At 40.4% G+C, this 25,472-nt stretch overlaps 1 protein-coding gene across 1 annotated transcript in view; it reads left to right on the top strand.

Annotated features, from left to right (window-relative positions):
- The first annotated feature begins 10,691 nt into the window (after positions 1-10,691).
- The window catches only part of spon1a (spondin 1a), a 60,371-nt gene continuing 45,590 nt past the window's right edge, over positions 10,692-25,472 (top strand). The window contains exons 1-5 of the mRNA XM_070904876.1: positions 10,692-10,926; positions 11,935-12,041; positions 15,980-16,113; positions 23,918-23,991; positions 24,470-24,592. Coding sequence (XP_070760977.1) covers positions 10,692-10,926; positions 11,935-12,041; positions 15,980-16,113; positions 23,918-23,991; positions 24,470-24,592 — 673 coding nt within the window. The remainder of the gene's footprint in view (positions 10,927-11,934; positions 12,042-15,979; positions 16,114-23,917; positions 23,992-24,469; positions 24,593-25,472) is intronic.

The following is a 25,472-nucleotide window of genomic DNA, read 5'->3' as shown; positions in this document are numbered from 1 at the left end:
TCCCATGCGTCTTTGTTCCTAAAAATTGGGACTTTGGCAGCATCATTGTGACTCAAGTGCATCCTCCTTGTGCACCCCCCCTATGTTTACATGATTATTCCCTGTTATATAAGTTACGTGCTCTTTACTTTCTTTTCTTTAATTTTACATATTGCATAACCTTAATTGTTAATTGTTTTGTTTGGACTAACTCTATTTCCGTTAAAATTGGTCTGATTAATTTAATCCTTTACATGTCTTAAAGTACACAACACTGTGATTTTGGAACAAACATAGTAGGCACCTGATGAATGGTAAAGTTGAGCAGACACATGCCTTTACACTTGGCTTTTTTTGATTTATTAATTATTTGGTGTGCTGTAATTAATATACTTTGTCAATAATCAATTAATTTTAATATGGTTTCTTTCTTTCTTTAATTCAGAACCATGGCAATTAAATGGAAACTTGGGAATGGAAAATAAACTGGACATTGTTGGAAATCACAGACTCCTCCTGGCCCTGGTCTCAAACTGCCCTCCAACAAAAGTGGGTGTGAATGTTTTGTTGTCAGTTTTGGAAAGTTACGGAAATGGTTGGATACAGGACACAGGGAGGGTGTTTCCGAAGCAATTCAACCATCCAACAAGCACTTCTGAAGAAGCATACTGGCAGCAGGAAACGTCTCTGCCTTTTACCTCCAGATCGCACTATGGATTATCTGGCACTACCAACAAAGTAGCGATCTACTGCCTTTTACAACTACCTTTAACACTTGTAAAAGGTGCCATGTTACATATTCAATTTGCTGTTATTTGAAATATACAGTTTTTAATTAGAATAAAATGAAAATGGTCCACAGTCCGTAAATGGAGTTGCCAAATCCAGAGACATGATCCATGTTTCTCAAGCTCGACAGGGCAGTGGAGTTTATAGTGAGATCCCAGGCTCTAACACTGTAGCAAATGATTCATCTAGAGTTCAACTCTTGTACCCAATCTGGATGCAGTTTAACGGTGATTGCAAGCAAGTTATTTGGTGCCATTCAGCTGGTCCTCAAACTTCTTTTCACCTCGTCTTTCTTGTTCCCTCTGACACTCTACTACTCTGTGCACTGAATGTAATGGGATGAGCATGTGCTGGATATACGTGTGATTAATGGAAATTAACTCACCCCAGAGGAAACTTTCTTGTCAGAAGTGGGCCTATTTCAAAGGCACTTCACTTAGATGCGTGCAATTATTTGGCTTTTAGCCCTCTTTCTTGCTCTCCGTCCTCTGCAAAATGCTCAGTTCCAGGAGAGAGCTTTAATATCTCTTAAAATGAAGATGATACTACATGCCATATTTCTTTGAAATAGAAGATGCCAAACCTGGATATGTCTGCGGTATAAATACCAGATATGTAATTGAGGTTTAGGATGACTTGTAAATGAGCTCTGGAGTGCTGTAAGGGACATCATCAAAGCCTTTAAAGATTTAACATTGATTCAAAAAACAAAACACTTTTAAGTCAAATTTCTACCTGCTGTTCCTTGATAGGGGAGTAGGTGCAAACAGATTTTTTTAGATACACATCCTTAATATATCACATGCTCAACATGTAGGCATGTGCATTATTCACAGTAGTATGGTATGATAGTGTATAAATTAATTTACAATTCCTATGGTACACACATTTCTCAGATGAGCAAAGCATTTATTCCCATATACACAATCTGAGAAAACATGCTTGAGGCTGTTTCTGTAGTAATGAAAGAGAATGGGTCTTAACCTGCTTACTTTGCTACAAACGTGCTACACATACAGGGTTATAGGGAGGTTATATGTATTAATATTTGGTTGAAACTCTCAGGCTTCAGTTGTGGAAAGGAGATGCAATCCTCTGTGATTGATAACAGATGAGCTCAGTCTTTCTCAAAGAGGGATATTTTTGGGTTCCATTCAAGATGTGTGGAATAATAGGTAGGAGGTAGGGGAAGCTATTGCAGTAATTATCAAAGCATTATCTATGTGATGACATGTAAAACAAATTCAAAACCACATTACAAATTAAAGTTATTTTGTTCTAGAAGAAAATTTAAAATTAACCAATATATTTTCATGTATTTAGGCCTCTTTTTGTCAGATTTTGGTCATTTTTAGCTTGTTATCACTGATTTAGACACGAGAACTGTGAGCCACAATGGGAGATGTTTGTCATAAAGCATTGATATGGATAGAAACAATTACAATATTGAATCATTCGTTAGGGTAATGTGTTAAAGGTATTGGAAACTTAGTCTATAGTGACACCACCCTTTACAAAACACTACACACTACACTTGTGCTGTGTATTTCACATCTCAGCAAATAATTTCAAACTTCTAATCCAGAACAGTCAATTACCAAAAACATAAAACAAACCATTTTGTTGATGGAACTTGTTGGGCATGATGCATGGGCTGGTAGTAAAGTGCACTGGAGGCACTACCTTTTACGCTCACTGTAATGAAGGGCAAAAAAACCTCAACAACAAACATTCACCTTCCTGGGTCCATCGCCACAGATTTTTAACTGCACGTGGTACAGGCTACCAAATACTACAGAAATTCCCAATTGCTGCTCACTTCAACAATAGCAACAATTTTTTTTACATTACAAAAGGTCACAAATTGCATCAAAAAATTTTTAGAAGAGCTTTACCATTAAACTGTTTTCAGTACTGTACTAGTAAGATTATATTGCAAATGGAGACATTAAACCAAACACAGGTGTTTGAAATTAGAGTTGCTTTTGAGTCACTGATCTTCTTTAAAAGTCCCATATCAGGTGAAGGGAATGTTAACCTCCATATTTTCAATGTCATCATATGCATAGAGAGATCTTTAAAATCACTAGAATTGCCTCCATTTTCCAGAGCAGACAAAGATGATCACTGGAAACATCTTTAGATCTGTGGCTTTGAATAGTATTAACCTTGTGTCATGTCTTTATCAGGTTTCATAATACAGGACGTGTACATACTATGTAGCCAAAATGAAAATCAGAAGATAAAACATGGAATTCTGCTTGACTGAGTCTAGTTTCACTTTTATTCATTTTTTAAACACTTTGGAATATACATTATACATTAATGTCACTGGGGACTGATACCTCAGCGTAGGTTTTGTGATGCTCTTTGTGCACAGATTGATATGTACTGTGTGTACTCTATTCTTGGCATTAGTCTTTAGTCATTAGTCTAGTCTAAGTAATGTGTGGTTTGTCTATTATGAGCTCATTCTATCAGGCCTTTTTTGTGGGTTTTTTAATTAGTTGGTGTTGTGATATGGGTTTGAGAGGTAATAGAGTGGAATGTGTTTTAGATGAGAGATACAGGACCTGAAGTGCTTCCGGGCATGACATTCGAGAGCATAAGAGCGTCTTCAGCTAACGCATGTGGTTTCCTAGCTAAAGGTCATCACCGAGTGGAGGGCTGAGATCGAGAAAAGGTCAAAGCCTCTTTGAAAATGCTGGTAACAAAATAGTAGGTATCATAAACAAGTGGAACATATCAGGTCCCTGAACTCGTGATAGTACAAATAGTACCATTAGTTTTATGAGAAAACATAATATATTGTTAATTGAGGTGATCCATTGACAGACTTATTGAAGAATGACGTGCCAATGAGATTCTGTTGCCCAGACCAGAGTTGGAGAATGTCACAGCACTTATGGCACAGACAGCATAGATGCTAATGTGACATTTAAACCAGACCACCCAGTTGGATGTCTTGGCCTTCAGCTTTATATGGACACTGTGTCCCAAAGTCCCCTAAGAGATATAAACTAAATGTCTGCTGTCACAAGCATGACCTCACATGGTCAGTATTTGCATATCATCAAAGCTTCATGTTCAGTTTTACATCTAGCATTTGCATTACTCAAATGCGAATGCAGATAGAGTCAGATGCAGATGTAGTAAGTGAATGTATGCAAACTGAAAAGGTTTTGCAATGTACTTTTTCCAGTATATCTACGATAAAATATTCCAATTCTAGATTAAATTGCTGGCAAACTGATATAATGAATCTATTAACACCACTTGATGCATGCATTGACCATACATACTGTACACACACACCATCCTGGTTCTTCGATCTATCAGTGTTAAGTATGGGTCTCAGTCTGTGTATTGACCCCTTCTAATGTTGTTTTATTCTATCTGGTGAAGTGCAGTGAGATGGCTTATAATAGTGACTTACATCATGTCTGAGACGACCTGAAGTGCCACATCTGCTTTCTCTAGTATGCATTGTTTGTTGTGAGAGTATGTTTTTGCTTGACACTCGAAGAGAGGTACAGCCTAAGGACACAGGACTTATGGATATCTGTCATAACTGTTTTGGGTAATTAGAATAGTCCATTAATAGACTGTGTTTAGTCCAGATTTTATATGTCATTGTCCAAACACATTCATGCAAAGGTCTCACTGAGCTAGTCTTCGGCAGCTAAACACTGTATTTTGCCTCCCATCGACTAGTGGCAAACTTTGGCTGAGACGGTCTGTTTCTGAGACAGAAACATAATAGTTTCTGACAGGGTGTGTGATTTCCTCAAAGCCATTTAGATATGGCCCGGGTCTCCTAAGAGCTAAAGACAGGATTCAATAAGTAATGCCTCAACAGGCCCCAGCACCTGGCAATCCCCGTCACCCTCTGGCTGACTGTAATCATTTGTGATAGCCCCCGTACGATTGCTGGCCTCCCAACAGCACATGTTTCACTCAGGCTTTTAGACGGGCATCAAAATGCATTACCTCCAAAACAGTAGATGGGGGCCTGGATGCGTGAAGGCAGGGTGGAAATAAAGACATTAACTCTGTCTGCAGACCAAGACTGCTGAGCTGTGCTATGTGACATCAGAACCTGTTATACATATACATCAAGGACCATTAATGCACTAAAGTTCAGGATGTGTCAGTCATTGTTTTACATAAATTTAAGCCTGCAGATCTAAAATGTATAAACTATTATTGCAATTAACACTGAAGGACTACAATTTTATGCCTAGAGTCAAATAAGTTTTCTTCCCTGTTTCCTGTCTGTACCCTCTAACCACTTCTCTTTCTCCTTCAAATTAAGTGGAAACAACATGGTAGATCTTCTCAGGGTCTCTGCATATAGTGCTATTGCATGGTAAATAATATGGCCTTAATGACTCAGCAGCGGGGGGCTCGGCTTTTTAATGAGCAGGCTCTCCTGCTCCACCACGATCAAATGAGAACCTAATTTGATTTTCCCTCTTGACCTCTATTCCTCTCAGAAAACAACAAAGCACTGGGGATTTTTTCAAAGGCTTGTGCAGGAGTAGAGAAATTCAGAGGTGTGTGGAGAAAGAGTGGATAATGATGAGATTTTGCTCATGAGGATATAAAGTATATTATACTCTTGTTAACGCACACAAGCAGCATATAAAGTACACATATTGTATGCATTTACACATGCATACACAAATAGGAAGGGCAAAATTCTAGGGCAATTTTTTTTTTTAAATGCTTAAAGGAATTATACACGTGTTTACTACCACCAGCAGCCAGTTAGCACAAAGACTGGAAACATTGGTCTTAACAGTGTAAAAAGTTTTACGTGTGGTTATGTGCGGGACTATGTCTTGGCCAGGCTCAGCAAATTCTTGGAGTGTAAATTCTGGTTTACGTCCGGCACATCACTCTCCTAAACTGATCGAATTGTCAATTTTACACTTACATTTTTGTACAAATTAAACAAATGAGACATAACGTGTTGATTAGTAAACTTAAGAGGTGCTGGTAGGTGGATTTTGTTACATTTGCACAGAGCCAGGCTAATTGTTTCAATGTTTGTGCTAAGCTAAGCTAACCGCCTGATGGCTGTAGCGTTATATATAACGGACAGAGTGGTATCAATCCTTTCACCTAACTAAAACACCTAAAAAAAAGATTTTCCAGTGTTGCTTGAAGCATAATGTGTGTTTTATATTGTGGTCAGTGATAAAAAGCTATTTAAATAAGCCAAAACTCTTATTTTGAATGTAAAAAAAGTTTTTAATGGAGGTGGTGGGTAGGGATTCAAATCTGTATTTGTGTCTGTTTTTGCAGGACTCCTGTTGGAAACCTGTCTTATGAGTTCCTCCTTTAGATGTGGCAGTAGAGGAGACCTCTTCAGACGCAATCAGCAGACCATGGCATCACGAGGAAAACACACAGTGGGTGTCTAGACCAACAGTAACAACCTCATATGCTGATACCACCACATCCACAGACCACATGCGCTCTGTCAAACTGATGTCGGTGGCGAGAAAGACTTTAGAAAGACGTTTTTTTAACACACATCCCAAAACCTTTTTCTTTTGAGATAGGAAATAAAATGCGTTCTGTAAAAGTCTAGTGTCAAAACGTTTTGTTTTTTTTCCTATAAAAAAATATATATGTAGATATAGAATTCTCCCTTATCAGCATGTCAACCAGCCCCAAACTTTTTACATATTGTAGTTACTTTCTCGTCAGTTTTAATATAATAACATTTCAATAACTTTAGTTTGTCCAGTAAAGGTCAGCTAAAAGTGAAGGCTATTTTCAGCATTGGTGCTTTTCACATCCCTAGTTATACACACACACACACACACACACACACACACACACACACACACACACACACAAACACACCTGGTAGTGACGGCAGTACATTCACAGTCTCCTACTGTTTCCTGAGTAGCTCCCCTGGGGCTGTTGGGGGCTAAGTGCCCCGCTGAAGGGCAACTCAAGAATAGTTGTTGAGGGAATGAAGGCTCATAACTCATTCAACTTCACTACTCAGATTTTATTGACCAGTTTGGGAATTCAAGGCAGATTCCCCTGGTCACAAGCTACTTCTCTAATATTATGAAACAATAAAACTTGGAGACATCGTCATCCATGCAGAAGGTAAGAAACAGAACTGGGCTGTAATACAAAAAGAAGAGTTTTGAGTAACTGCAGACTCTTGTTTGTTCTTTTAACACAGAATTTGTCAGAATGGAAAAAATACAACAACCTTCAAACTGCCAAAGGTATGGTGCTTTTTTGCATTTATATTTCATGTGCCCAATGTAGAGATACAGCACATATGAACATGTATTATTTTAAGCTGTACTGTGGTGAAAGCAATCTAGAATTTTAAATCTGCAGCCCTTATATAATACATGAAGTAAATAATGTAAATTCTGTTATGCTGAGTGCATTTTCCCCTGTTATTTTACTTCCATTGGTAAAAGGGAATGTAAGGATCTTGCGGCGATTGTTCTGGTGTACGGTATGTTTTGTAAAAAAGCAGGACTGAAGGTGGTGAAGAGATTCAGCTCAGCAGGGCTGTGAGACAAAATGCTTTCATGACACCTGCTGGTGTAGGGTTCTGCTATCCAGACTCTTTTCCTTTCCTCCCCCATCATCCATCCATCAACCCAGCGGTAGATGCATAGAGCATAGCCACTCTCCATTTGTCAGTGCCCATCAGAAGTTGTTACATTCTCATTACATGCCTGCTGATCCTTTTGAAGACTGAAATAAACTCTGGGGGTGTTGCAAGAAAATGTCACAAAGGATAAAATGTAGCCTACCTTCTGAGCAAGATTAAGAGGCAAAGAAAAGAGAGGGATTACATCAACACTTTTCAGTTTATCGCTTCACACCCAGTGTTGTGTTGCTGTTGTGTAACGTGTCATGTTTTTATTCCAGTGACAGCAGAATGTGTGGTGAACAGACAACTATCAAAACCAATATTCTTTGGAAAGAAAAGAGGAAATGAGAGAGAAAAGGCAGAAAAGAAGGTGAGGAAGATAACAGGAAAGGGAGGCAGTAAGTGATCAGGAGGGAATATTTCATTTCTTAGTCTGCTAATGAGACACAGAAGGTCAAAATAAAACAAACCACAGGATAAATTAAAAAGTGATTAGTCTCCTGTAAGGTAGTTTTCCTACCATGGTTTGGTCCAAACACCCACTGTGTCTTCCAGACTAGCTAATTTCAGTCATTAAGGCTTTAAATGTGCAGGAAGTTGTAGAGCTGGAGTGATGTCCAGCTTTCAAAACCACTAAAACACCATGCTTATGTTACTGCGCTAAACAACACCTGGTTGATTTTAGGAGCTGTTAGTTGCTGAATCAATCTATCAATGAACCAATATTGGTTAATATGTAGGCTAATAGAAAAGAATAAGGCAAATGTGCATGAATGTCTGATTAAATGTCACTCCAATCACTCACGTAAACTTCATCATTTATTAAATTACATCATACCTGGACACAAAGGACACTTTCCCTAATGGATAGCACTTGGCCATGATCACGAGTAGTGGCTGGATAACTCTAGTGACATTCTGATTACTGATTCTGATTATAAAAAAAACCTCAAAAGGTGAGTGGACAAGCGTGTGTGTACATATGTTACTAAGAGATAAATCAGTGTGGAAGAAGATTTAAGACAAATGAGACGGCTAGAGCTTCCATTTTACCCAAGAACCGCAATTTAAACAGTCATGCATGTGTCCCTTGCAGGGGCTTGAATAGCAATAATTCAAATTCAGATGAAACAGGGAACAGTCTCAACAGCTTTTCTCTCAAACTTGATATCCTTTGATTCATTCAGAAAGAGGCCATCATCACAACTGAGGGATTGTTAGGAGTTTTCAGCTGAGGTATTGAGGGAAATCATAATGTACCAGTATTTTCCTTAACAACACTCCACCAACAAAGTGAAGAATATTAATAAGATATATTTCAGCAGATGATTTGAAATTAATTGATTTTTGCTTACGTCTCAGGGCTTCAATAATAAAGCAAAAACACCAAACAACAAACACTTCTCAGACTATCTTATGTTTATACTCGAGTGCCATTAACTTCTGCTCCCTTGCAGCCTTATCTTGTAAGTAATTGAACACAAGTGACAGACAGGTAATTTAGAGCATGTATATAATGTCATCTAAGTATGTAGTATTATCTGACTTGGTTGGAAAATGCCAGCTGATGGTCACTTTCTACAACTTTGTATATTAACAAACAGTTGACACTGAATAATATAGAAACAACGACATCTGCAGCCATGCGAGCGGCTCTGTGAGGATGTATTTAGGCACAGCGGTGCTTTGAACTAAATGCTAACATCAGCATGCTAACGTGCTCACAGTGACAATACAAACATGTTAATGTTTAGCATGTTCATCATTTTAGTTTGGCATGTTAGCATGCTAACATTTGCTAATTGGCACAACACACAAAGTGCAGCTGAGGCTGATGGGAATGTCATACATTTTGCAGGTATTTGGTCACAAAACAAAGTATAGTACAGTTTTGAAATTTCAACCTAATGGTTGCTCTAGATGAGAAATCAGGGGATCACCAAAGTCATGTGTGCACCCAATTTCATGGTAATGCATCCATTACTTCCTGAGATATTTAACTTAAATGCTAAATGTCAAGGTGCTGGTGGCGCTAGAGGAAAAGTCAGAGGATCACCAGTGTCAGTAGGCTTCATCCTCTGGGGAGCATGAATGCCTGCACAAAGTTTAATGGCAATCCATTCAGTAGTTGTTGAGATATTTCAGTCTGGACAAAAGGGGTCGAGTGACTGAACCACAGACTGACATTGGCATGTCAAGAGACATGCAGTTAGCGTGGCTAAAAATGCTACTCTACATACACAGTGCTACAACCATAAGTGTGTACAGTATATGTGCAAGGCCACACTTTACTGCTTGCATGACAACTTAATTATGAGCTGCATGTCTGCCTGATGCAGCATGAGAGAGACAACATGGCGTCAGGTTAGTGTATGTTTTTCATATTTTACTGAGATGGATTAATATTCAAAATATCTTAAAATATTCTGAAAAATATGTGAAATCTCATTCCTGGTTGTGTTGATAATGACAGCATTTCATTTTAGTCCCAAACGTTTGAAACCCCACTCTGCTGGGAAATGACCTTCTTAATTTAAAGTCAGGCGGAAGACCAGGTGGCATCAATTCTGTTACAATGCTGAACTTTCATCCTTTTGGCATTAAGAAAACAGAGGTCAAAGCAGTCACCTCCAACACTGATCACTTATTGTTTAATTAGTCACCTAGACAACCGTTTAGTGTGCTTTATTAATTCCTTTGTGTCTGTGTGTGTTCGTGTCTTCCTTAAGGCTCTTGACTGATGACACTCACACACACACACACGCACACACACACACACACACACACACACACACACACAGAGTTCAGTCCAAGTATGCCAAACGTGTTGCCTCCTCTCGGCACTCATTGGTAGGAATGTTTGTCTTTGTTCTCAGTCTGTTGGTTCAGAGTTTTCCTCACCGGCTCTGTTTGTAAATAGCTGTGGCCTTGGAGACAGCCACACACCGCGCAGTCCTCGCTTGGCCATTTCCTCGGACCCCTGCTGTACTCCTCAGTCTAAGCAGCGGCACGCAGTGTGCAGTTCTCCTCGAGCGAGAGTGCACAGCACATCCCAGTCAGACCTCCTCCTCTTCCTCCTCTCTCTCTCGCTCTCTCTCTCGCTCTCTCTCTCATTCACACCAGGATGGATCTACCCTCCTAGCACAACAGAAGTCTACTTAAGCAGTTGGCAAGTTGGGCTCCCATTTAGGGGTGAAAGAGGGGCTGGTCGTTTCTCTCTCCCCCGGATAAAGATTCCCTTCATCTCCGCGCATCAACTTGGCTGTCGGGATCCTACATGATGACAGCGACCGGGCTACATTCGCGCGTTATGCTCCTGCTCTGTTTCGTCTCCACCGCAGCGTGCAATATGTTTGCATTCACCGAGGAGCCCTCTGAGAGAGCCGGGAAGTCAGACGGCTATTGTAGTCGGATATTACGGGCTCAGGGCAATCGGAAGGAGGTCAACAACGAGTTTCGCCTCCGCGTTGAGGGAGACCCGGAGAGCTATCAGCCAGGGAGCACATACAGAGGTTGGTGTTTATCCGCGAGATTTACGCACAGTGCGTGTGTTGGCACTGTGTGCGCATTGTTAAATAAGACACTAATCCACGCAAACTTAAAATAAGTTTCTACAGAGTCTACTTTTGATGTGACGCTGGTGTATATGCAGTGAAATTAAACTATATTTGGTAAGTAAAGAGATGATCAAAGAAATATGCATTTGAAGTATTAAAAGCCAAAGGTGACAACAATTTACTTTAAACCTAATGTGAACAAGCATGCGTAAATAGTATTACGCCTTAAAAACTCTTTTATGATCAGAATTTGAACATTTTTATATACATTTAAATTCCTTTGCGACCTCTTTCATGCTTTTTGGTTTTCTCTCTCATAGTTTAACCAGATTTTTAAAATGCCAGCAGTCCCTGATTTCATTGCTATTGTCTAAAGTGGAAGATATTGGGTGCTGTTAATGGGCATGTGCCATCTGCTCTGTGACTCTCAAAGGCTCATGCTGTTCTGGTCTCTACAATATGTTGCACTGTGGTTGGTTCATTATTTTCTGATTCAATCATAAATAGTTTCATATCATCCAAATCAAATAACGGAATTAGCTCAAAGTGGGGAGTTGGAAATCACATTTTTGCAATTAAAACTTATCACATAGTCTTCTCCCAAGATGCTGATAAAGTTGTCAAGGACAGGAAATTATATTTTTAATTTCAAAGTAAATGAACATTGTTTTATGTTCTGCTGGATTACAAAATGCATAAAAACAGCATATTATTCAAATTCTACCGGGCTGAGACTAAACCATTATAATTACTCTTATCTGAGCTACATCTTCAAGAACAGGTGAAGTGTTTAATTGTACATAAAAAGATAATTGCAATTATATCCTAATATATTCCCTTCATCAGCACATAATGTTTCTAAATGTAACACTACTACAGGTAAATTAAGCCCACTAAGGAGAGAGTCCAGCTGTTTAGTCTGTCAACTGAATCTTCTTGTTGCTCTTGTTTGCTTCCATCCAGTGACTGTGATTGCATCCAGCCCCTCCTACTTCAGAGGGTTCACCCTTATTGCCCTGAAGGAGGGCACAGAAGGAGACAAGGACGAGAACTACATTGGAAATTTCCAGGTAAGGTAGCAGCTAATGACATGACGGCTTGCACAATAAGGAAAATAAAACCAATTTGTGTGTTGTGTTTTTTCTCTATTAGCACAGATCAACTTGTCCCCTTCTGCCACACCTGTGGCTTAACCCTAGTATTTAATGTCAATCCTTCATAACAGAGATATAGTACATTTCAATTTAAGACTCAGCAGTCATGAAAGGCAGCAAACCAGCACAGTTAACCACACCTGGCTTAACCGTAATGTAAATGCCGACCTTCCTGTGGACTCCAGCACAGGAACCGTGCGTGACGTGTGTGTGAAGAGAGAAAAAATAGATCTTACTGTAGATGGGGGGATGGGGGTCTTGACAGATTTTCTTTGTACAGCCTTCCTGTCTTCATATGTCAAAGTGTGATTATTCTCACCTCACCTCCTCTAATAGGCTTGATGCAGCATATGAAAAGAGCATACTCTCAGCTCAGCTCCATGTAGCTCTGCTTTGTGTGGAATTTGAGGTGGTGTGTGTGCACAAGCAGACTCGTGTATGTAGGAAGTGTACAGTTGGTGTAGTTGAGAGGCTAATAAGCATTTTATACAGGCCGGTCCATCTGGAGTACTGTAGGAAACAGGGAGAGAATGGAGTGGGGCCAAGAGTGCGAAAGGAAGTGAGAGAAGGCAAAGAAACTAGTGCTGTTACGCACATGTGATAATGGCCAAATATGCGATGCCTGTTTAATTATAATGGAGTGTGAGGAGTCAAGTAGTAGAGAGAAGGAGAAGATTGTGTGTTCAAAGAGAGGAAGGATAATAATCATGTAAAACAATGATAAACTTAATGCATTTATTTTCTTTCTAGAATGTTACAAAATATTATACATATAGTGATATCCATAATGTCCGTAGATGCTATTGCAATGCATTCACAGTGGAGAACTACATTGTAAGTTGAAAAACTATGAAAGCTAAGCGTAATATTCCATTCATAACCTTTAAATTAATTTCTCTTCACTGGTTCTTGTTCTTCTCTCGTGGCTTTTAGTTCACTGTGTGCTGCCAATGTTTATTGCATCCAAGTCAAGGCTGCAGTTGCAAGAAATTCATGGAGCTTACAGTGCACAAGATGACCTCCTGTTTTCAAAGGATTTGAAAAGAACTGAGCAACTGAGGAATTGGTTTTAGCTATATCAAGTACCCAACTGTTAGAGAAATACTGGAGTGTAGTTTATATCAGTAAAGCCAGTATGCAAGGCATACATATAGGCACCCAGTTTTAACCTACGCCAAAATTCCCAGTACTGCTGAGAACTTAAAATCGTATTTTTAGTTTTCTTAGAGCAGCTGTTAAATGGGTTTACCAGCATGTGTGGAGTTCTCTTTTTCAGACTTTTGTGAACCTGTTGGTTTCAGTCGCTTCCCACATAAAACCCTATTATTTTATTGAACCTGTAAGGACAATACATGGGGGGGTTTGCACAGCAGCCCTCAGGCTGCTCTGATTACTCTTACTGCCATGCTGTGTGTGGTACTCTCTGTGAACCTGAGCCTTGAATATGGGAAGACATAAAAAACAGGGACATTTTATTTCAGTCCTATGTGCACCTCACATCCCAGCGTTAACAATGGCAAGGTTTGTTCTGTTTCATTTGTCCTTGTAATTGATTTCATGCTGTTGTTATTTAGTGGCAGCCTTGAGCGTGCACCTCAGCCATGTGGCGGAGTGTGGTGTGGTGTGACAGGGCGCTAAACGTCAGGAGTAAAGAGGGGAAACACTACATCATTTAGTCACGTTCAGTCACTCTTGCTCCACACGTGGATGAGTGAGTGTGGAGTGCACAGAGAATGATAGATGTGATGGATAGATGTGTGACCATAGCCTTTAGATGTTCATCAAAAGCATCAAAAGTAAAAAAAAAATGGATGTCATTACTAAGACCTGCCTTTGATTAGACTCCTGCTGCTAGGTTTTGAAGAAGTTGAAGGTCTCCTTCACAGCTGCAGATGATCGCCTGTCTCGTTACAAGCACCATGTGACAGCACAGTAAAAATAAACCGCTGTCCAAAAAGATATCCCTCTATCATCACCTGCTCAGATACTCCTTCATGTTTTATGTCTTTTATGTTAAATAAGCACACACAGACACACATACACACACCATTCCTCCATTCTGAAAGAGCTCTGGGTGGGCCGGCCTCCAGACATTGAGAGAAAAGAAAGAGAAAAGAAGCTGCAACAGAAGACGTCAGGCTTTATTTAACATACAGCTCATTTGAAATCTGCTGGTGTGCCCCATCTCAGCCGTCTCAGGACAGCTCCCGACTTGATGAAAAGCACTTTTATTGAGCTTTCTGGGAAGGTCAGCTGCCACTGTGTGGGTATGTGTGTGTTTGTTGGCAAGAGTGTAAACCAGCGGGCAACGCTGGCGATGTCTGATGAGACATTACTTCTCAGCAGGGTGAGGTGATGGAACGAGCAAAGGCAAATTGTTACGTGGCTGTGTGAGGGGTGAAATCGGTGCCACTTTGAGTGCAACATATGGCACAATACTAGACATAGACATAAGGTGCATCATTTCCACATCATAATTCCACAAGGATGATCTAATATTAGGGCAACAAAGATCTGCAAATTGTGCCATTTTCATTCAGTTTTCTAAAGTCCCCATGTTGTTTTAGATTGATGTGCTATTGTTCGGGCCTGACCAGCAGCTACTGTAGCGCCAAGCTCTTAGTCTGATGCACACATCTATAAACCCAGAAACACAACTTTTGTGTTACATTTCTTTCTCTTTTCCTAACACCCACGGTATATTTATTGTTAGAAGATTTAAAAACTTGGAATTACACACGTACAAGGAGAAATGGGTCTTGGGTCATTTTGCAGCAAATTGGTTGTTTCTTTTTGCAGATGGTGTTTAAATCTTTCCCATGAGACTTCACTGGTTTTAACATGTGTTGCAGTCCAGTCAGGACAGCCCAGGATGCCTGTTAGAAACCATGGGAACATGGAGGAGGGGGGGAGTATAATCCGTCAGACCGCGATAGGCTGCATGCACACGCACTGCACTCGCACACACTCACACACACACACACACACACACACACATACAGCTCCCAGGCTCCCCTTCTCACTCTGTCTCTCCCTCTCTCATTGACTCTAACACACACACACACACACACACACACACACACACACACACACACACACAGAGGCATGCACATCCACACACTATCCACTTTCAGAGGGAACTCATTCATAACATGGCATGACAAAGGAAATTCTCTGCTGACAGCTTTATGGAGTGAGAAAGTTCCCCGTCTTTACTGCCCTGATGTCACTTCCTATCAAACAGATCCTTGGTCTCTGGGCAGTGAATATTAGCTCGCTGGCTGCGCTCCCTCATGCAGCCCACTCTACTCATTTCCTGTCTAGTTAAAATCAGTGAGATGTTTAGTGTCTCAGGTGTGCACCTGAGGATAGAGGGCAGCAAGCATTTGGACTCTTCAGTTTGACCCGTCATGATTGACAATCTGGGTGTTAAGGTTCTGATCGATCTGAGTATTGATGAATTCTATTCAATTGACTTTATGTCTCCAGGATAATCCATCCAGTGAGCAGTTCCACCAAGGAGGGATTTTCCCTCTAAACGTCTAAGACTGTTACATTTTAACCAGATCACAAAAGCATCCAGTAGTTTGCTAGAAAAATACTAAAGATTTTGACTTATTTTGGGTTAAATCCCCTGATGTGTCCTGAAAATGTGAAATTAATGTTTCAGCTGCTAATTATGTTTATAGGCACTTGAGCTGACAATGGGAAAGGAAATCAATGTGAAATGGTCCAACACCTAATCACTCAAATCACATGTGGATGTTTCAAGTGCATTTAAGGCAGGTCTTTGAGGACATTGTTATTCATTGATAATCTCTTTGTGTGTGTGTGTGTGCGTGTGTGTTTTACAGATAATTGATGAGGAGGAAACACAGTTTATGACCAACTGCCCCCCTGCAGTGACAGAGAGCACTCCTCGCAGACGCACCAGCATCCAGGTGTTTTGGACTGCGCCCCCTAGTGGCTCCGGCTGTGTCCTCCTTAAGTATGTATACGGCAACTGATGCTGAGCCTGATGAGCAGAGGCGAGTCCTCAGCTCGAACACTTAGAGATACGCTACACACACACTTCTGGTGGAGGATTAACTCAGACAAACAGGTCCTTGTACTCGCTGAACTGTCATTCATTATGTTATAAGATGTCTGGTAATGAGGAGAGTAGCCCTCTGTGATAAATGTTTAAATGGTATTCTTTCACCCTGCATCACTGAATGCAGATCAGTGGAGGATACAAGATACAAGTTCCCCCTCTTATATCAAAAACAGGGTAGATTTGATTTGTAATTTGTAATTTCCTGCTGACCATTTTCAAAGCATACGTTTTTAGATAAATGTGTTAATTTTTGCCATCCAGGCAGCCACAACAGCATGTCTTCTTTCTTTTTGTCTTTTTTTGGCGATGTGAATTTATTGTTGCATTTGATAGCAGATTGATAGCATTTGCGTCAATGAGGGTAGGCTAAATTACAGAAACACCGCTCTGTGTAGTGCAATTATAGTACAGTTCAAAAGCACCACAAGCAAGGATTTGTTGCAGGACTGTTGTATTAGACTGCATTAGTTTCAGCTAGATGTATCTAATAAACTGACAACTGAGTGCATATTGAAAGTGGTAAAAGTTTTGATGTGAGAGAGGTTGACGTACTGTAGTAAATCCTTTTTAACTAGACTAGAGATTAACTAGAAGCGTGAACTAGAAGATTGGTTCTCTAGCTTCATTTTAATTCAGTTAAATCTAACTTTTAATCATTTAATGTATAGCACTACAGCTCTCTGGGATTGTGAGCTGCGCTACTAGCATATATCAAGTCCTCGTGTACAGTAACTCTGTTTCATTACATCCCTTCCCCCAAGCTAAGCAGAGCTAAATGCACAATGTCTTTCCATTCCCACTTGGCTTCATAAACTATTCATTACCTTTATTAGTTATACGGCTGATTGACAGCAATCAATTCTGCTGTCCTCTGGGCTTGCTTGGATACAGAAGGGTAGTCATGTTCTTCTGAAGACAGATCCCGGCAGTTTATTAATCCAGCACTGTGGGGAAATAATGAGTGTACGGGAGGTGCAAAGATACTGAGGGACTGTGACTCACAAGGCCTTTTGATCAATGCATTATTTAACTGTTTATGTACCCAGTCGGTTTCTCTGCTGTTCCTCTGTGCAAAGGGATGTTAAAAGGTTGCATTTCATAGTAATGCATGTTATTATGTGACTGCCACAGAGTGTGTGAGAGTTTCTTTTTTCTATATCTCTTGTCCTTATCTTCATGAGTATCTTCATGACCTGCCTGAGCTTTCCTATACTCCTATACTCCTGCTCCTCGCTCTCTCCTCCTCTCTTTTTTTAATCCATCTCCTCTTTATTTTCATCTCCTTTCATCTGGTAGTTTTCTCACAGCAGGTCATGTTGGACGGCACTTCTGCTCTCCTCATAGAGACCAGTGGGATGATGGCAGAATTGTATTCAGTTAAGCACATGGATAGAGGAAAACGTTTGAAAGTGTGACAGAGCATACAGCCTAGAAAGAGATACTTGAAAGTGCAAAGATGTGGATGTAATACCAGGGCACAGACAATAGGGGTTGGGGAGAGAGTGAGAAGCCTACAGTTCAAAAGAGATGCCTCTGAAAGTCATAATTACAGGCTGGGCCTGCCACTGTTCTTCCCCCTACCTGGCATTCATAAAGTCATAGTCACAAGGTTTCGTATGTTTTGATTCAGGAGGTACAACTCCTGTAACTAACTGACAAGTGCAGAGCTTTTTATAGGAAAACTGTTCAGAGGGAGAGACATTCTTGTACATTACGGCTGTGTTACCATATAGCCCATACCAGTAGAGAAACATACATAAACACACACATACTGTGCAGTCAACTAATATGCACAGAAAGAAACAAGATATTGATGTGAAATGATATTACAGATAAGCTTAGAGAGGACAGTTTCAATCACTACAGGCAGGGGAAAGTGTTGGTTTTTAATTTTATTTTGTATCCCAAAAAGAGCAGCCGTCTGCCTGCCTGCCGGTAAAATATCTTGGTTATTTTAAAGAAATGACATCTGGCCACGAAATTAGAAGTGTGTGTGTGGCATGTGTGTTTCTGTTAGAGAGCTCCTGCGACTCAAATGTTGTCCCAGGAATCTTGCTCCTCCCGCGTGGTTTGCTGTATAATTGACGGGCAGTTGCTGTCTTTTAGATGGAAAGACTGAGCTTGGTGGTTTGGTTCCGTCAAAGGTTGGTCCGTGATGATAGGGTCAGGCAAAGATGCTTATTCAAACTCCTGAACTCAGAGCACTGATTTTGAAAGTCTTACCATCGAACACAGTTATTTTCGGCTTTCTTATATGCTAGAATCAAATCACGCCAAGGTTCAAGCTTCACTGTGTCTCTGTTGCTGCTATCCCACTCTTGTTTTGTGAAAACCTATTCTACATGTTGAAGTTTTGCTGGGTGTTGTGGACTACTAAAATCTTTCTCACCTTCCTGCAGTGATGTAGACATGTATTCAGGTTGTTCGTTATACTTTGACATCACAGTTACAGTAGTTATGGATACAGATGCCACAGAGAACACTCCTGTGAGCCCCCTATAGTGATGCTGGGTGTGCTCTGAGGTAGGGATGTTCGATTGTATTTTATCAAATTCAAATGCAGTACCAAATATGCTTATTGAATCTGATTCCTTTCGAATCCTTTGTCAGATCTATTCAAGTTAAGCTTTCTTTTAAATCTGTAATCATCTATCTAAAACTCTACAGTCACCTGATATTGATGCAAAGGAATCAACCACGTAATTTCTCTATTGAGGGGTCACCGCTTTGCTGGTCTTCTTGAACTACAAAAACACACAGTCCACTCACGGCTGTACAGTGGTGTTACAGAAACTTGTGTCTTTTTACTTAGTGCAGTTACTACAGGCACCGGCTTGCAGAGAGTACAGTCTAGACCTGCTCTATTTGTAAAGTGTCATGAGATTACTTTTGTTGTGATTTGGCGCTATATAAATAAAATTGAATTGAATTGAATTGAACACTTACAGAATCTTTCGTCAGTTAGCTGAAGATAGTGCCAGTGACGTTGGATATTTTAACTGGCGAAAGTGACATCAGCGCCGACTAAAAAAGCTGGTACTTGAATGTTTTGCTCTTTGCTAATACAACAGAGTGAGGAGAGATACATTTGATAGATTTGTTAGCTTCTGACCTTAACAAAGCAAGGCCAACTGGAAACCAGATCTAAACTGGACCGGCCATCAGAACTCAACCCTAGTCAGAAGCACAACACACTTAAAAAATTTCAACTTGAAAAAATCAGGAGTTACTTTTCAATTTGAGGTTCCAAAAAAATGACCTTTTCGGCATTTTCTACTGCTGCTTTATAGGAAGTGGTAGATGAGTGACTGCTAAATGCTCTTAAAACATAAAACTTGTCATCTGTTCCCCTAATTTTTATCCAGACTGTAAATCTAAAAATCAAATGTTTAGCTTTGTGTCTAATTATAAAAGAAAATAATTGGCTTCCATTCTTCTCATTAGGGGGAACTTAATGATAAAATCAAACATGACCTGCTATTGTCTGATGACAAAAATTTGGTCTCTAGTCAGGAGCTATTGTCACAGTTGAATCCTTGTGGTTGGCTACATCCTGGTTGTTCCACAGAGCCGGAGTAAGTCACATCAAAATATAATCAATATATTTCAGTCGCCATTGAAGTCACCACTATCTTTTATCTTTCCATTTGTAGGTAGGAAGCAATTTATTTGTCATCTCCCTCTGGCGTGCGATATGGAGGGTAGTGCGATGTGTTCTGATGGGCTGTCTGAGTGAGACAGTGCATCAGTGATCAGATGAATGTCGCAACCACGTGCAGCTGCCGGAACCTGTTTATCTCCTTCAGCGATGGGACTTCGGCAGGACACTATAGTCAAACAGACCCATAGAAGTTAAATGTAAATACATTAATTCTGTGCAGTGGATTTATGTGTTGTCTCTGAGTTGTTTCTTCTTTGTAAGTTCTGTGTGTAGCAGCAGCAGAAAGAACAAAACGAGAATCTATTTTCTTCTCTTCACATCTATTGGGCATGCAAATGGAAACGTAGCCATAGCAAGACAAAATCTACCTTGCTCTTTCTTTTATTTTTCCTTTCTTTTCTCTTTCTCACTTTCTCGTCTTTTGCTCTTTTTGTTAAGCTCTCACACATACATACGTACTTCCACCCTCCCACGCACATTCAAATCAGTGCACTTTTGGGGTGATTGGGATCGGTGGTGGTGTGGATCCGGCAAAGTGAGATAGAATTTAAATTGGATGTTAAATAAGCATTACTCTGCTTGATTGTCTGGCCAGCCCAGGGAAGTGGGCAAGCAGTGAGGCAGAGTGTGCTTCTCTCTCTCAGGGAGATATGTGAAATTGGGGTGAGATTGAATTAAAGCGTGAACAATTAGAGATGTGCTGGTGGTCTCTTACCTTGAATCATTTCATCCACGTTATGAGAGCCCGTTTTTGGCCATAAATCATACTTGCTCTCCCACCCCCAGTCATAATCTCACGTATACACCAATATACCCTCTATAGTATGCGTGTGAGACAGAGTAGTGGTGTGTGTGAGAAAGAAAAAGAGTGTATAAGAGAGAAACGATGAGTGTATGTGAGAGAGAATAGTAGTATGTGTATGAATTAGTACAATGTGTGTGAGACAGAATGAGTGTACCGACGGTGTACTTTATTAGAAAGAGTATAATTATGTGTATGTGAGAGATTGAGTGATTTTCTGTGAGGAGAAATGCTATTGCATGTGGCGGAGAATAGCAGCATGTGAGAGTGTTTAACTAAAAAGGTATTTTGACTGAAAAGGAAAGCAGTTGTGGCTTACAGCCTCTTGAAATCAAAGCCCAAATAATTTATTTATTTTTGACTTTTCAGTCAAACTCACACACAGTCACATATATTGTCTATTGAATACTATTGAATACTATTGAATACTATTATTCTGTTCCACAGACACTACTATTTTCAGTCACTTCTGAGTCACAGTTTACTATCATGGGAAAGTATGATGTGAGTATATTAAGCACATCTGCGAGTAGTAGTGTATGTAGGAGAGAATGGTGATGAGTATGAGAGAGTGTTATCAGGATACAGTAATATGTATGCAACCTATGATTTATGGCCTAAATAGCCTCTCACATACCGAGGCAGACCTGCTTCTCTACACTTGCATTTAAGTCCATCTTGTTCCTCCATTCAGTGTGTGCAGGATATGACCTGCCTTGACCATCTCTGTTAGAAATGGAGGTTTTGCAATGATTACCTCTGGTTTGTTCCATTTTGTAGAAAACTGAAATTTTGCTCTCTGATCTTCTGTTATTTTTCTTTCTGTACATCTCTCTCATACACACTGCTTATGTTAAAAGGGTTAATTAAGTTTAGAAATACTAAAAGCGTGTTTCAACCAAACACCTTTGATGTAGTACCCTTGAAACACGTACCAAACCCGAACCTACATGTATCTAAACCCTAGATCTGTTTTGTTTCCATCGCAGACAGTACTCTTAAATGTAGGCAGGGTTGTTACCGGATGGTAAGAACAAAGAACAAAATGGAGGACAAGGAACTGAGTTGGACGGCAATATATTCAGAGTTAAATAAAAATAATTTGCGTGGAGCATTTAGAGTCTCCATTGCAATCGATGGGATATTTAAAAATGGCGGGTTTGTGCATTGAATCCTTTGTTCTGTTGACCAATCAAAGGACTACAATGTTTGTAGCTCCACCTTTAAGTTCCAGATCCACGTGCCAGGTACCTCACAGAGGGGTAAAAAAAAAGCAGGGGGAATGGAGTGGTTCTATTGGTACCATGCACAACTTTTGCCAATGGAAACGCGAAAATAACCATTCTAATGTGTAAAGAACGGCTCTGTTTCTTTGATCTTTGAATCTTTGATTTCACCATTGCACATGTTCTAGTATCTCTGAGTATTTGTTCTCTGGGTTTGTAATCTTAAACATACCATGGCTAAAATTGTAAGTGCCCTTTGTCTGGTCTCGATGATATGTTGCATTATCCACTTTGTTTGAGCCTGGCACGCCTCAAGATGGCTAGGCAGGTGGTAGAATTTGGTTTGGAAGGTAATGAACTAGAATGATAGGTGTGAGGACGTGGTAAACTGTCATTTGTTTTAGTGTCTGCAAGTTGGTTGCTTGGCCAGCTAGCTTTGGTAATATGAGTGCCGCAGCTTTGTTTGATGTGAGCTTTGTTGTAGCTTGGTTTCCTCTCTCTGCGGTGCGTTATGGGACAACTTGGCTAGTGGGCTAGTGAGTCTTTTGTTTTACAGGAACCTTTGGGTATGCTGCTTTGGTTTAGCGCTTATGTGTCAATTCCAGTTCTGTGAGCATTTGGTCGTTGGAATTTTGTGAAGACGGAGCATGCTTGCCTTGCTTAGTCTAGCTGCAGTCCTTGTTGTCAGACTTGTGTGAGCTTTGGTGCAATGTTGATCAAGGGTTTGAACCTCATTTCCATACCATACTTATGTTCCTGACTTTCCCGTGTTACTGCAAGAAAGGCATTTTTTTCCATACCGAAAATGCCATGTAACTGGGCCCTAGTTTCGTCATGCCTTGATACTTGACGATTCATTGCCTTCTCTTGCTAGCTGTTTTCTCACCCTTTTGGTTTGGGTCATTGTGGTCATGGTAATATGTAGGAAACACTTATATTGCCTTTTCGTATTGTTTTGTCATAGTTTTTGGTATGTTAACTTTGCATTGTCAGATAACAAGGTAGAACCTTGTTCTTAAGAGGGGGGTGTGACGACAACTGTATGTATTTTTTAGCTGTCTGGACCGGTTCTGGGATCAGCTCAGCTCAGCAGAGCACAAACACAGCTCAGTTTAGTTTGATACTCCAGAATAAATCCAGCTGGACTGTGCCCACCTGGATCAGACCTTACCCTAGCACCTCAATCCAGCACCTCATTGTTGGGTTTTATCTCCATGGAAACCTTCCTGTTAGGTGCCTGGAGTCTTGTTTTCTGTTGTCTGCTGGCCTCTGAAAAGGTTTGTTTGGGGCTGATTTACATGTCAAGGCCCCTCTCAGACCTGTGTTCCCCACCACCCAGTGGAACAAGGCTCTTAGACAGCTCAATCTAGAGAAGCTCCCCTCTGCCAGGCCTCACGTTTTTGGGAGCATTACTGTTGGCCTGTCAATCAGGTATCAGTTCTTATCGACACAGTGCATAGCGCACTATATAGTGTGTCAGTGCATTTCTCCGTATTTTCCTTACAAAGTGCCGTAGGGATTCTCAATGCAAAAATCACTTTTTAGTTGCTGCCTCTTTTTCAGTTGCTGCCTTGCGTTTTTTTTCAGCTTTTCAACCTCTCATCTCTATGTATATCTTGTGTATCTTAATGCTGATGCATGCTTTTTGTGGTCTTTGTATGAGACATTGAATGCCTCTGTCTGAAAGACAGCAATTTCCCTATAGGCTCTGATACCAGCTTTTAGGACTCTTAAAAACAGGAAGTTGATTATGAATAATTCTGCACCTGTTCCATCAGCCACAATCCACTGTTGAGACTTTATCAGATCTTAAAAGCCAAGATTTTCCACATTTCCTGCCGTCTGTATCCTCTTTATTTTTAAAACCTCACAGCTTCTCCAAATGTTTCTCATCTTTTCCCGTGACATTCACTCTTACATTTGCCCCTCATACCCACAATTTCACTTGGTGCTGCCCCCAACAAACTTCACTGCTCACTGCCTCCTCTTCTTGTTCTCTCTGTGTAGGGCAAGCATTGTGCAGAAGAGGATAATCTATTTCCAGGATGAAGGCTCACTCACCAAGCGAATGTGTGAGAAAGGTAGGCTTCTTTTATTGACATGGATAATAAATAATTTAAATAATTTACCATTGATTTCTTATTCCTTCAAACTCCCAGCTGGTACTCTATTTCGCTCCCTACTTAGTCTCTCTTGTTTTACTCTATTTTCTTTCATTCTTGATTTTGATGCAGGGACTTTCCTGTTTGCTGTTATGCTCTGACATGTGAATGATTGTAAATGAGTGTAACCCCTGGCTTTGCCTGACATTGGATGCCACGCTGAGCAACAGATCAAAAGAACCGTGCTACACATCCTCCCCTTCTCTGATGCCCCCTTCTTCCTCCCTTCGGCTCCCCACTTTCTTAAACCACCCATCTCCTGTGTGATGGGCACCGTTTTCATCTGCTCCTTATACTAATGAGCAATCTCTCTATGCCTATCTCATGGTCTTCTGTATTTCTCTCTCTGGCTCTTTCACTTTTTCCCTCTTCTTCACCTTCCCTCATTTCTTTACAGAATCCCTGTATGGAGAGGCTACAGATAAACCTTTGCTTAACTGTTGTGCCTGTGGAACAGCAAAGTACAGAGTCACCTTCTTTGGGAACTGGTCAGAGAAGATTCATCCCAAAGACTATCCACGTAAGCACAAACTCCTCTGGTTTTTGTCATGTTACCTCAGTTCTGTCACACATTTAAAAAGTGTGGTAATATTCTGTTTTTTTTATATCAAAATCCCATGAAAATACCTAAACCAGCAGTGCATTGATCATGCTAGTAAGTATTGCCTGTGCCTCTTACTCTACCACGCCATAGACCTCCGTTGTTTTCCAATGAGTGACCCCGTTTTCTACGGTTGACATGTCCCTTCATTATGACGAACATGGGGTTTGCAGTTTATTTTCAGCTGATTCCACATACACCATCCTGCTGCTGATACTCACTAGCTCACCACAATTAGTCCCCAGCAGATGCACTGTTTACTTCTGTTTGAGTAACCTTTTCTAAAAACTGCAGTGCCCAGCTGTTTTAGGACATTATTTAGCCTTTTTAAAAAAGTACTCATAAATCTCTTTTAAAGATTTACTCTTGAATATGAATAATTGGGCTTGAGGCTGAGAGCCACAGACTATGTGAAGGGAAGTCGGAACATATTGAAAAATGGACCAACACATTGTTGATTTTAGTCTTCTAATAGGATTTTTTGATAATAACAAAAATATAGAATATTAGCAGCCTCATCCTTTAATCCCGATTTTACCACCACAGCCCCAAAACCTCTAAGATATGTTCCTAACATGTGGGTGGTTTAGCCCCAGTACGTGGCTCCCAATAGTGATGTGGGTGGTGAGCTACAGTATGGTGCTATGGTAGAGTGTGATGTGTGTATAACCTTGAACTGCACTATCAGGATGTGAATGGACTTAAGGATTACACTGGCTCTCTTGTCTAAATCAGGCTCTCGCCGGTCAGATCAATACACTGATTAGAGTGGAATAAGATAAACCCTACGATCGAAAGG

This window comes from Enoplosus armatus, chromosome 1, assembly GCF_043641665.1.
Source record: "Enoplosus armatus isolate fEnoArm2 chromosome 1, fEnoArm2.hap1, whole genome shotgun sequence".
NCBI classification, from domain to species: domain Eukaryota; kingdom Metazoa; phylum Chordata; class Actinopteri; order Centrarchiformes; family Enoplosidae; genus Enoplosus; species Enoplosus armatus.
The sequence above is the reverse complement of the archived record's forward strand: the minus strand, read 5'-3'. Positions and strand labels throughout refer to the sequence as shown.